Source organism: Borostomias antarcticus (assembly GCF_949987555.1).
Source record: "Borostomias antarcticus genome assembly, chromosome: 7".
NCBI lineage: Eukaryota > Metazoa > Chordata > Actinopteri > Stomiiformes > Stomiidae > Borostomias > Borostomias antarcticus.
In genome coordinates, this window is record NC_140240.1 from 4,509,045 (window position 1) to 4,521,565 (window position 12,521).

At 42.6% G+C, this 12,521-nt stretch overlaps 1 protein-coding gene across 1 annotated transcript in view; it reads right to left on the reverse strand.

Annotated features, from left to right (window-relative positions):
• cdh4 (cadherin 4, type 1, R-cadherin (retinal)) overlaps positions 1-12,521 on the reverse strand; it is a gene marked incomplete at both ends in the record, with an annotated part of 180,779 nt that overhangs the window by 51,244 nt on the left and 117,014 nt on the right. The window contains one exon of the mRNA XM_084440981.1: positions 8,036-8,218. Coding sequence (XP_084297107.1) covers positions 8,036-8,218 — 183 coding nt within the window. The remainder of the gene's footprint in view (positions 1-8,035; positions 8,219-12,521) is intronic.

The window sequence follows — 12,521 nt, forward strand, 5'->3', positions numbered from 1 at the left end:
GAGGGTGCCAGAGGGGTCAGGGCTGGGCACGGCAGACTGACAGTCATTTAGTGAGCAGCAGAGCTCTCTGTCAGTCACAGGGGCCGGCGCTTCGGTGAGTCTGAGCCTGCTCTAATGGGACTGTCACCCTCTAATTGTCCTACGAAGGATGCTGTGGCCAACACAGTGCGTACACATGCATTCAGGATCGCCCCTACACACACATACTCAGACACATGCACACGCATGTGCACGTACGCACACACACACACACCCCACATACACACACACATGCACACACGTGTGCACGTACACACACACACACACACACTATGGGGTGTGATTAGTGCCAGCACACCATACTGAAACGCTTGACTTGCGCCTACTTAAGAAGACGCGATGACATCAAACGTCTAAACGCACGTGTATAATTTCCATTGACAAACAATGGAGAGACAGACGTCTCATAGCTGTAACGTACCTGTAACGCAGACGCTGTGCACATGTTGTTTACACGAATTGCGCATCGTGTGCGTGACGGCAACACTACAGGTTAGATGCGCCTCACATATGCGACACCAACACTACACATGACAGTTTGGTAAAATCATAGATGAACGTACGTACGTTCGCTTGTAATGTGTGCAGAAATTGCATAGCGACGTGTCAAACGTGCCAGTGCCTTGCTAGAGCAGCAGACGTGTTAGCGGCCGCACGTGTAAGATCAGTTGCCTTTAAATCATAGCTGGTTCTAATCTCGTCCTTGCCCATTGCGAATGCATTCTCAATAAATGGAATTCGCACATGTTAAGCAACTTGTTTTTAATAAAGCCTAATATCTGAATGACTCTTTCTTCGCAATTTAAAACAAATGTTCAGATACACGTGTTTCTTGTCAATAGAGGGCGCTGCAGCACCGTCAGCACCAGTTCGAACAGCCACAACCTATTTGAAAATGTAGCGATAGTGGAGATAAAACGACACATATCTAGGAAAAGTTATGCAAGGAGGGTCCTGGAATTTGATTGAGTGCAAATAAATATTATTAATTTTTATTCAATATGGACAAATGAGCCCCGCTCGCAGCTTCTAGTGCCCGCTGACTTAACACGAGCGTGCAAACGTTACATGCATGTGCGCAAAAATGGCACGGCAGTTTTGACACGTCACCCTCTGAGAATGCGAGCGACTCGTAACGCATGCGTATATGCACGCCTATTAATCAGCTCGCCAAAGTACCTTTATACACGCAATGCAGGCGACGAAAGCACTGAGTGTTTGTTACGCTGGCACGAATCACACCCCATACACACACACACACACGCACACACACACACACACACACACACACACACACACACACTAGAATAGAATGGCAGTTGTTGAATGTGTAAGTAGAGTGGGCTTTTCTAGTTCAGATTCATAGCATATTAGGCCCATCATGTTTTTAGTTTGGTCTAAAATGTAAGCATTTAGTCGAAAGTAAGTAGTGAATTAAAACATCAGTGATTAAAATAGTTAAAAAGAACCTCGATTTTAGCGATTTTAAGTTTCTATAGGACAAAAAATACATAATAAAATAGGGCTGGGTATTGGCAAGGATCTCGCGATACAATACGTATCACGATACATGGGTCATGATACGATTGAATTACAATAGGGAGGGAAAGTGAAAACCTACGCCCCGAGCGGTTGTGTTCCAACGGAAAATCAGTTTCAATGTAAACTCTCATAGACCGGATTTTCTAATATTTACTACGAAACCATTTCGGCAAAGTTATCAAAACAAAAACTTGTGAGTGTTTTTACATTAATAATCTACCAACTGTGAGAATTTCGAACAGTATTTCGCCTTATTTCAAATTTTCGAAATTGCTCCATTCCTCCAGTCAAAGTCAATGGAAATTAAGAAAAATATTTTCATAATTCGGATTGTGATGGAAAATCAACTATGATCACCAGAATCAATAAAGTTTGTCTCCAAGTATTTGCCGTTCTACTAACTTTTCGGTGTCAACCAATATATAATTTTTCAAAAGACGTGTCTATGAGAAATCCCATTCATTCTCTCGGCATTAGGAACGCTACCACTAGAGGGCGATGAGATTACTTTCCCTCCCTATACATTGTGTATGATACGATACAATACATATTTCAATACATTGCGATACTCTACATAATTTACTGAGCATTTTAAAATACAGCTGAATATATAACTCCAATCCCCACTCCCTGGAGCTGATCCTGAGAGCGGTGGGAGTGGTTGGGCATTTTAAATCAATTTAAAACATGAATAATGTATCTATGATTGAATGATATCCCTCATTTTATATATCTACATGTTTTCCATGTTCTGTTCTGTATAGTTTTGAATGTATTGATATTGTACCGCAGAAACCCAAAACAATATCGCAGAAAAAATATTGTGATGTACTGTAGTGCTGTATCGATTTCATTGCACAGCCCTAAATAAAAAATATGATGTAAAAAAAATAAGTAAAAAAAATATCAGAACTTGTCAAGGCACCTACAGTAACCAGTAACCCATCACCTAACCATTACACGATCCTATCAAACTGTGACTGCACGGTAAAGCTAATATCAATGTTAGAAAAAGCATACAATTATTTTCACGGGGTTATAAGCTGCTCACAGTGTTTTCTTGTCTCGCTTCGTTTGACATGACATGCAGAGGGACACTACCAAGCGCATCGTTGTCCGGCTGTCCATCAGCCCTCAAGAAATGTTAATGTACAACTTTCACCTTTTACAATCAAAAACATATATTTATGAATTATTGTTTCATATTTTGTACATGAAGTTGTTTCCCTTGACATGAGATTGATTCCTTACAGTCTTGTGGTTATTTTGAGTCAATCTCTGTCGCGTTCTGTCAATGTTTCAGCTCAGAAGACACGGCCTTTGCCTCGCTTTGCTTATACTCAATGCATTCTACAAGATCAAGCAACAAAAGAGCGACCTATCCCCTGGATCTCTGAACTCTGTGGATTTAGAAAGTAGATGGGCTCCTGAGTACAATAGACTATCATTTAACTGAGACACCAAGCATGCAGTCGTTTTTTATATACAAAGCAAAATGTACTTTTGGCCACAGGAAAAATTGATTGTGGTGACCGCCCACAGGTGGTGGGCTCTGGTACTGTACGTGTGTGATGGACGGACAGAGGGAAGGACGGATGGAAGCAAGTACTGTACGCACAAATGCAAAAGCACTAACGTACAGTACAGGGGTAAAATTACTACCCCCTTGATTTCATCTGGTGGGGGACAAAGCTCCACCCCCATGATGTCAATTTTCAGTTTTGGATAAACAGTGCAGTCCAGATATGCTGAAATAACTCTCCCCCACACATACTCTTAATTTAAGCTGGCTGTAGGAATAGAAAATCTACAATTTAATTAAATACCTCATATTAGAGTCACTCTTATCACAAAGTCCTGGTGAAAGTGTTGGCTGTACTAAACACCTACATGGGTGGGCACAGTTGAACACCAGAGCTAATTAGATCTGTGTTTTCTTGGACTGTAAAGATATCTCTCCCACGATGCATTTGCATATAAAATAGGTCTAAATGTTTTGCCTCCAGACATGGCCACAGTAAAGTTATAAGATAACTTGTGAATCTTTCACCCTGGGGTGTGATCTAAAATGCTGCATTATTGGCTCCCTTTGAGAACAAAGCAGAATGCGCCAGTTCTGATTATTGCCTGAGTGCCTGACTGCATTAGCTCAGAGAAGTCCTTGAAGTCCTTGATTCTAATATAAAGACACTGAATCCAGATTAAAACTCAAATTCTCGCTGATGAGTGGGCGTTTGCCTTCAGATATCAAAACTTCAATCATTGTCTCTCTCCTTCCAGTTGGTGCTTTGCCCGAGGACTGTAATAACAACCTTGTCTTGTGTTTTTCTGTGGTCTCTCTGGTGGTGAGGAGAGACCAGGAGTCAGAGGTGCTGTGAATTATGGTTAAGGGCAGGTGAGAAGCTCATCTCTCCCCTTAATGACTGCTCTCCATCAGCAGAGGCTCATTGGATCCAGTCGTGGGTGCTGGAGGAGGCGGTTGAGATGAGAATGCCACAAATGGCCTGAAACTAATGCTAGCTTTTCTCACCTCCCAGATTTACAACAAACTCTTAATGGCATCTATATTTCTTTCTCTCTACTCCAATCCCAATCTCTGTCTGTCCCCACCTCTGCCTCTTTCTTTCTCTCTCCCTCTCTCTCTCTCTCTCTCTCCCTCTCTCTCTAGCTCTATCTGTTCTGTTTCCAACCTACTCTATTCCATTTCTTTGCTTCTTATAAAATAAATAATTTATATTCCATTCCACATTCTATTTCAGCACAATAGTAAATCAGTGGCATCAAAGCAACAGGACTTGTGACTCCTTGTGGGTGAATTGAACGATTGATCGCCCAGTGATGCAATGGAGCCCTGCTGGTGCGTTGGGGGAGCTTTTCTATGTATTACACTGTGACTGTAATAAATGTCTCTGAGACTACCTCCCCTCAGAGCTGCTCCCAGACAGCCATGGGGTTCAGTATAATGCTGTGCACCATGATCACAGCTGCTGCTGAGGATGGTTTGGTCTATGTTACCTCTTTTCTGTGCAGCACAATGCATTGCCTCTGTGTATGAAATGTGCTATGGATAGTTTGTTTGTTTGTTTGTTTGTTTGTTTGTTTGTTTGATTGATTGATGATGATGGGTGGGGCGGCGCTATTTGACAAAAGCGAAAAGTGGAGTCCTCCACAACGTGGGGTACTGTAGATCAATCTCTCACTCTACAGACTCTCAGCCAGATAGAGGGCCAATGAGAACCAGCTGGCTAGCCATGAATGTTGTGTTCATGTTTTGTGCTCATCATTTGAACTCTAGTTTACAGTAACTGTAACTGACAATGAGCTGGTACAGTAGATGAAAACAGGAAATTACACCCTGGCCTCTTCGGAGGAAGACATGATGAGGATCCAGTCCTGTAACAATGGCCTTTGATTCTGAGTTCTCATTATCATGATGATGTTGATGCTCATTTTACAAGTGGTATGTCAAGAATCTTTGTTTGTTTTGTTTGGAGTTCTGCAGGAAAACATACCAAGTGCTGATGTGTTTTCCGGTGCCAATGTCACATGTGATCTCTGATCACTGCAGTATGAAGAACCCGGAGGTGGCTCTGTTATTCTTAAAGTCGCACAGAAACGGACGTTGGAGATCATCTAACTTCTGTAGTTTGACGTATTTCAGCCGCAAACAAGCTATGAGGGTGGGACATAATGTTTAGAGAATTTGATTGGAACATTGACAAGTGGACGGGTTTTAAGAACTTTAGACAGATTCGATAGAAGGATAGCATTGATTGACGGGTGGATGTTGTGAGATTATTGGCCTAAAATCTAAGGTACCTGTTGTCGTAATTGCATGTCACCTACCGTTTTCCAGGAAGTAAGAAATTATATACTTTGATACAAGATTACAACAAAAGTAGAATTGTGTAATTTGTTTGGCATACATCGTTGAATAGGTGAACACTATGGCCAATTATGTGAACCAAAATGGGACAGAATGCTTTTTTCATTTCTGTGCGACTTTAACTGTTTTATTTGTATTGAACTATTTATTACCCATTTGTGACTAGGGTGGTGTACTCCTATTTGATATATTTGGTACAGGTATGTCTGAAATGTTCTTTGATGAGTCTCAGGTTGGGTTGTGTATTTAAGGAAGAGTAACAACAGCATTATGTTTAGTCTTGTTAGTACAGTACGAGCTCCTGTGCGCTAGGCACATACAGTACAGTAGCCTTTTCAGAGTTCTGTCTAGAACATACTCTTGTAGCCTTTCAATTACATTTTGCCTTTTTATGATATGATCTGTAATGAATTCATTAGCTGATTGTTTAATTCGCTATTTGGCCAATAATTCTTAAAATCAAATTTCCTGCATTCAAAGTACCTGATTCTACTTGTTTACTATCTTATCCTTTTTGATTAATATATTTAGGTATTGGTATTAATACAAGTTGACTTACACGCTCATGAGCTTATTCTACAGTATATGGTATAGTGAGTCACTATGTCGGTTGGTCTACTAAGCCGCAGACATCACGGGTTAAGATTAGCACCCTAACACGCACACGTCTGTTGAAGCCTCTGGCAGTTGCTCAGTAGAACAACATGCTCCAACACTGGAAAGAACACTGATCACTTTTGTCAAGTTGATAATTGTACCAGCTGAGCAGCTGAGATAAGAACACACTATTCACACAGAGGCTGGAGCCCTGATCAAGCACAGCTTATTATATACAGTACACCCACTAACGTATATAAGGCATGTCCTTGTTTGTTTAACACAAGAGGACACAGGTTATATTTATATGTGTATACAAAGTAGGAGTCAGATATTATTAATTAATCCCCTGCCATTGCAAATACAATAAGTACTGAACTACAAGATACATCCCAGTACGCACTCAAAAGGTTCATTGTCTTTTTAACCCAGCAAATTGTCTTTTTAGCCCCGGCGTGTGGGAAGTTGAGTGTCAAGTAGGTTCCTCCGAGCACAGGGGGTGATGTGCTCTCCATAAATTGTGCTGGCTATAAGAGTTGTTCTTGGTCTCTTCTAGGAGATATAAAGAACTACATGTCTCTGCGCTGCGTGTTGTTCCTGGATGCCTGTCTGGAAGAAGCAGCCGGGTTGCAGAGAGAATTTGGCATAGAGATTAGAGTAGGGTACCCTCACACACCAGTGGATGTGTCACATCCCCATGGCTGAGGAACAGGGCTGGAGTCTGTAACAGACCCACCACACACACACATACACACCCACACCCACACCTACACACACACACACACACACACACACACACACACACACACACACACACACACACACACATAGTAAATCCAACTATCTAACACCCAACATGAGCCAAGAGGATAAAAGAAGGTCCTTTTCTCCAGTAGGGTGGTACAATTCCACGCTCCCCTCACATGCTGTGCCCCTGCAATGTGTGTGTTTGTGTGGGTGAGCGCTGGCTCTCCTTGGTGATGGAAAATGTGCCCTCTTGCCGACACGTTGGAGAAAAGGCGATTTCAGTAATCCAGGAATGTAAGCTGCAACTGTACAAATGGGCGTGAGGGAGCTGTATGCGGGCGCATGTGTGTGTCATCCGCGGCCTAGACGCCTGTCTGGGTGACTGATAAGAGACTGAGACTGAGCAGTTTAGACACACACACACACACAGCTGACATGCAGCCACACAGACGGAGCTGCTGTTCTGTGACCACGGGATGCGATGGTTAGGCTGCATTCACCCGGCTAAAAGACTGAGGAGTGTCGCAGTGAGGGGGGAGAGCGCCCAGGACACCCCGCCGAGCTGTTCCATGGCAAACTATGAAAAGGAGCATGGCAGAAGCAGGAAACACATTCCACAACACTACGCTACGCTTTCAATGATACTTCTTAGCATGTTTGCTACCAGTTGGCTGTGTACGCCGTAGCAAATTGCGAGCGTACCTCTGAAGGAAGCAATTTTCACATTAACTAGTGTGTTTGGGCTTCTCTTTATCTGTCCAATATCTCATCTACTAGTGTGGTGCGTGGGTGTTGTTCTGAGTCTTCCAGGCAAATCACTCAGCAACATCACTCTAATTGGAGATGAGTGGAGCTCTCTTCACCTGCTGTAGGCTTTTGATAGAAAACACCAGTGTGGTGTTTATTTCTTCACAGTGATTATCTGGTATGCATATTCCGTTCTGGCCTCTCTTGTCCCCAGCAGACTGGCCTGAGAAGCCCTTGGGCAGAACACTGTTTCTAAGCTGCCTGTCTGTTTGGCTTGGGTTTGTTTTCAATCTCAGGTAAAAGTGAAAATAATGAGAGGATTCTTAAAGGAGTATAAATATGATCATAAGTAACCTTAAAACAGGGCTAAACATGTATTTTCCCTTTACTAGTCCTTTAACTGAAAAACAGCTGGTGCAGCTTGAACTTAAACTGATGTACTGATGTGTGGCATTTATTGCAGTAACTGTCACTTACTCTGACAAGCATCTGTGGGAATGGACCTCGGGAGTTTTCGGGGACGTTGATTGGTGGGATGACCCAGTCTCGCTTCTGTCTCCTCAGCCCGTTGACAGAAGAACTCCTCTGATGTTTCCGTGGAAACTTGACAACTCTGGGCTGTGAGTCTCTGGCCTTTGACAGCATCTCCTCCATGCCGACCTGAAAGGAGCAGAAATCAAAAACGTCATGAAATATACAGTAGAGTGTCAGCAACGCAGTCTTTCTCATACCAATTGTGAACTCAATGGCATGGGAAAACAGAGGTTTGATGACTGACTTGAGTTCCCACATCCACTAAAAATGTGGAGAGAATATCAGGTGTTCAAGTTCACCGTGGGTCATCCGGCCTGACAGGTGTTGCCAGGCGTGAGTCACAAAAAAACATTATCCCAGGAGCGGCGCGACACAATCGATGTTTGTGATTCATATTCTACTCGACACGTCACCAGTGGTCCCTGTGGCCTTGGCATCGGCTACAGACACATGCAGCCGGTGGAGCTGGATCCAGTAGTCCTCAGAGGGGAACGTCTTAGAACGCTTATATCAGGCAGACAGCTCAGCAGAGTGATTGTGTAACGTGAGCACACCAGTTCTAACACTATGGAAGGAGAATCAGATGCTCTAAAAGCTGTGTGATTTTGGTGATCTGATATTTATTTAAATTTCGTCAACGTACAGTAACACACTTATTCCAAAGTGATGGTATTTTAAATCGATGATGATGTCAAAATAGTCGCGCAAATCTGAGATATAAACAGAATTGCTTTTTGTAGTTACTTCAAAGGTATAATATGTAATATGTGGATTAAAATCAACATTTTTTCAAAAATAATCCATAGGGTTTTGCGAAGGCTGCAGGGTAAAAGTATTGCTTTTCCATAAAAAATTATATTTTGTCTGAAATTATTACATTATGAAATTTTGACGGCCCGACAATGACTCTGTTTATATCATACCAGCCAATAGTATTACAGCGTTGGTACTGCGCGCTGGGTTGCCAGGTAGCCTACTATTCTAGCTTCACCACTGTGAGATCAGCAGTAGCCAGCTAATGTTATACTTCCATGAATTAGCAGCATTATAGATGTTGGTTAGTATCAAGTGTGTGTGCGACTATAAAACAGCAGCTTTTCCGTCCACTTCCGCTCACTCTTTTCGCCAGAGTTTCGTCGTCCTGCCTCTCCGCCTGAGCCCCGGCGAACCGTACGATACGAATGTCAAAAGCTCAGTGACCGAAGAAGGAGCAAAAGTCGGATAAATATCGGGCCAGCCTTTGCTCGTTGGACGGAGTTTATGGAGTTTCATGGGATAAAGTCGCATGGTGACATGGCTACTTTTCTACTAGACCGGTAAGCTAGCTAACTAGCTATCGTTATCTCTGTTGGAATCTGCATAGCCAGACCTAACGTTATCTCCACACTACAGCATCTAACGTAACTTATTACATGGCACTCTGAAATACTTGATTGTGATTACTGATTAGTCTAACGTTATGTTCCTCTCGGAGTGAAGATCTTATCACAGTATGACTGAAACAGTGCATTCTCTGGCATTTTGGCAACCAATACGTTGTGTCGTTGCAGTTCTTGTCTTTAGACACTAGATGAGGGAAATAATCCACATATTACATATTATACCTTTAATTAAAAGTGAATTACTTTTTTTTTAATTAAAATGTATCAGAATTCTTCTTAACTTTAATTCTGCTAAAGTAGGCTGGGGGAGGCAACCAAACAAAAGACAAAAGGACCACCTGACAAAGACAAAAGGATGGGGCACCTTTTTACCATGTCAATAGAAGCGGTAAGGGACAGGCCGGCACTGATCATAAGCCTAAACGGCCTAATCAATCGCAGCTGGTTGTCGCCTTGCTGGTCTCTGGATTGAGACGTCTAGCAGTGTTGCGCTTGTGTGATGCTCGCTGTGACATTCCCCAACACCACACAGCGAATAAAAAAGGATTGAAGAAATAAGACTTTAAAATGATGTTGAGAGGAGTGTGGGAACCTCTGGTGCCCCCTGCTGGTCGGTGCTGGCAGCGGGAGATCGCACCCCTGAACCTCAGTTTATCACAGACACAGCTTCCCACTGGCAGGGGGAGGGAGGACAAAATTGAGGATAAAGACGAAAACAGGTCTTTGGTCTTAACTGAATTGTTCACCAATACTGTCATTCTATGTTTTATATCCTCTCAAAAAAGACAGGACATCATTACAATGCGCTGGTGCAAACACGGTTAATCTACAGTATATTTACCATCTGCTGGTATATTTGAGAGTCTGTGTGCACTGTGGAGTGTGTACAGTAGGTCTATCCCTCCATCCATGGAGGTTTGCTGTGTGATCATGTCGGAGACTGGTGTGTTGGTGTAATCCTGTAATCCTGTTGCTGCCTCTGCTCCTCACACAAACACACACACACACACACACACACACACGCACGCACACACACACACACACATACACACACATGTCATGTATGCTGCTGTCGCTTCACTGTAATCCCAACTGAAGTCCCTCTGTTGAGTCCCTCTATTGAATCTGCAGTACACTTACGTACATAATGTACATGTGTACAGATAGTCAAAGACATGCTCACGTAAGCCTGCAAGAATACACACACACTAACACATACACAGACACAGTGGCACAGACACAGACATACAAAAACACAAACATACAAGCACACACAGTCAGACAAACACATCAATGCACACACACACACACACACACACATACACACACACACACACATAGACGGCCTTTGCTATGTTTCACCCGTTTCAACTGAAACGGGCCCCGCCTTCGCTAGGGCCCCTGACTATAATTCGAAAGTCACCCCTTTCCTCTTACTAAGAACATGACTGGTGGTGTCAAAAATATGAACTAGTAAATTCTCAAACTAAAGCAAATACACATAATTAAAAATAATCTCTATAAGCAATTATTTGGGGTTAGATAATCCTTCCAGGCCAAAAGTTCATTTGTCGGAATTTCAGAAAAAGTCGGACTAGTCTATAAGGAAAGAAACCATTCTAAATTTAGCACAATTTAATCTATGAGGTTAAAACGTTTTTTTTTACGTTTTTTTTTTTACAGTAGATCCGACAGGTCTAGTTCAATCATTTGTTTGAGTATTTTGAATATCTATTTTTATTTCGATCATCCGCATAGCCTACACTTGTCAATGCGTGCAGCCAATGGCCTGGCGACTTGCGAAGTTTAATAAACACATTTTAAACATCAAAAACATCTTGTGTGATCTGAATTACAGTTCAAATAATCAGTTTGAACTTAATGAGTACAGTGGAATCCGCTTATAGTGATCACTGTTATAGTGATCATCCGCTTATCGTGATAAAAAAAAGCTTGGGACAGAATCATTCCAATACAAATGCAGTTTAAATAAATCGCCTATAGTAATCATGTAATCAGCTTACAGTGTTCATCTTTTCTTTTACCGTACTTCGCCTCGCAGCACCCGTCTGCTTTCAGCTAGCTACCTGGCTTGTCCTACCTGCGTAGGCTACACTGTGCAATGCAGCTTTATGTCGGGAATACGAAAAGTGCTTTCTCTCAGTAAAAAACAAAGTCTACTCAAACGATATGACAAGTTGCCGAAAACTAGACATGCTGCAGAGAAGCTTGTTGTTCCCCAGGCTACCTTATGTAGTCTCCTCAAGCAGCGAGAATCTTTATGGAGTGGTTGAAGGAGTGGGATCGCAAATTGAGCCAAGAGAGGAAGAAGATTCTGTTGCTTGTTGACAAATTGACGGCCCGTGATATGAAGAACAACACACTGAGAAACATCCGAGTTGAGTTCCTGCCGAAGAACACAACTTCAATTCTCCAGCCATGTGACCAGGGGATCATCAGAACAGCTAAAGCTTACTTTCGCAAGGAGATGGTGCATCAGATTGCATCGGACTGTATTAATTTTTGTGTGGACCCACCGACCGAACGAGCTGGATACAGGTGAGGCACAGTCTTTTTCAACAAAAAACAATTTGGCGATCTAGCGGTCAGGGACATTGAACAAACGTCGTGATAGGGGCATCAGTGGATTTGACTCGACCCACAGAATCCAACAAGCCCAAACATGACATGTTTTGAGTTGAATTCGGTTATAATAATCATCCTCTTTAGTGATATATAAGCGGATTCCACTGTAATAACTTAATTAAAAGAAACCACACTGTTGTGAATATGGGTCAATGGTCATTGAATATGGGTCTTTTATTTTATCTTTTTTTTTCTTCTCATAATTGCTCTTGAAACAGGCCCCCAGATGGTTAAGGCCGGCTCTGCACACACATACACACGCACGCACACACGCACGCACACACACACACACACACACACACACACACACATACATATACACACACATACACACACGCACACGCACAAACACACACAAACACACACACACCCAAGCAGGTAAGCCTACCAATGTGCAGACG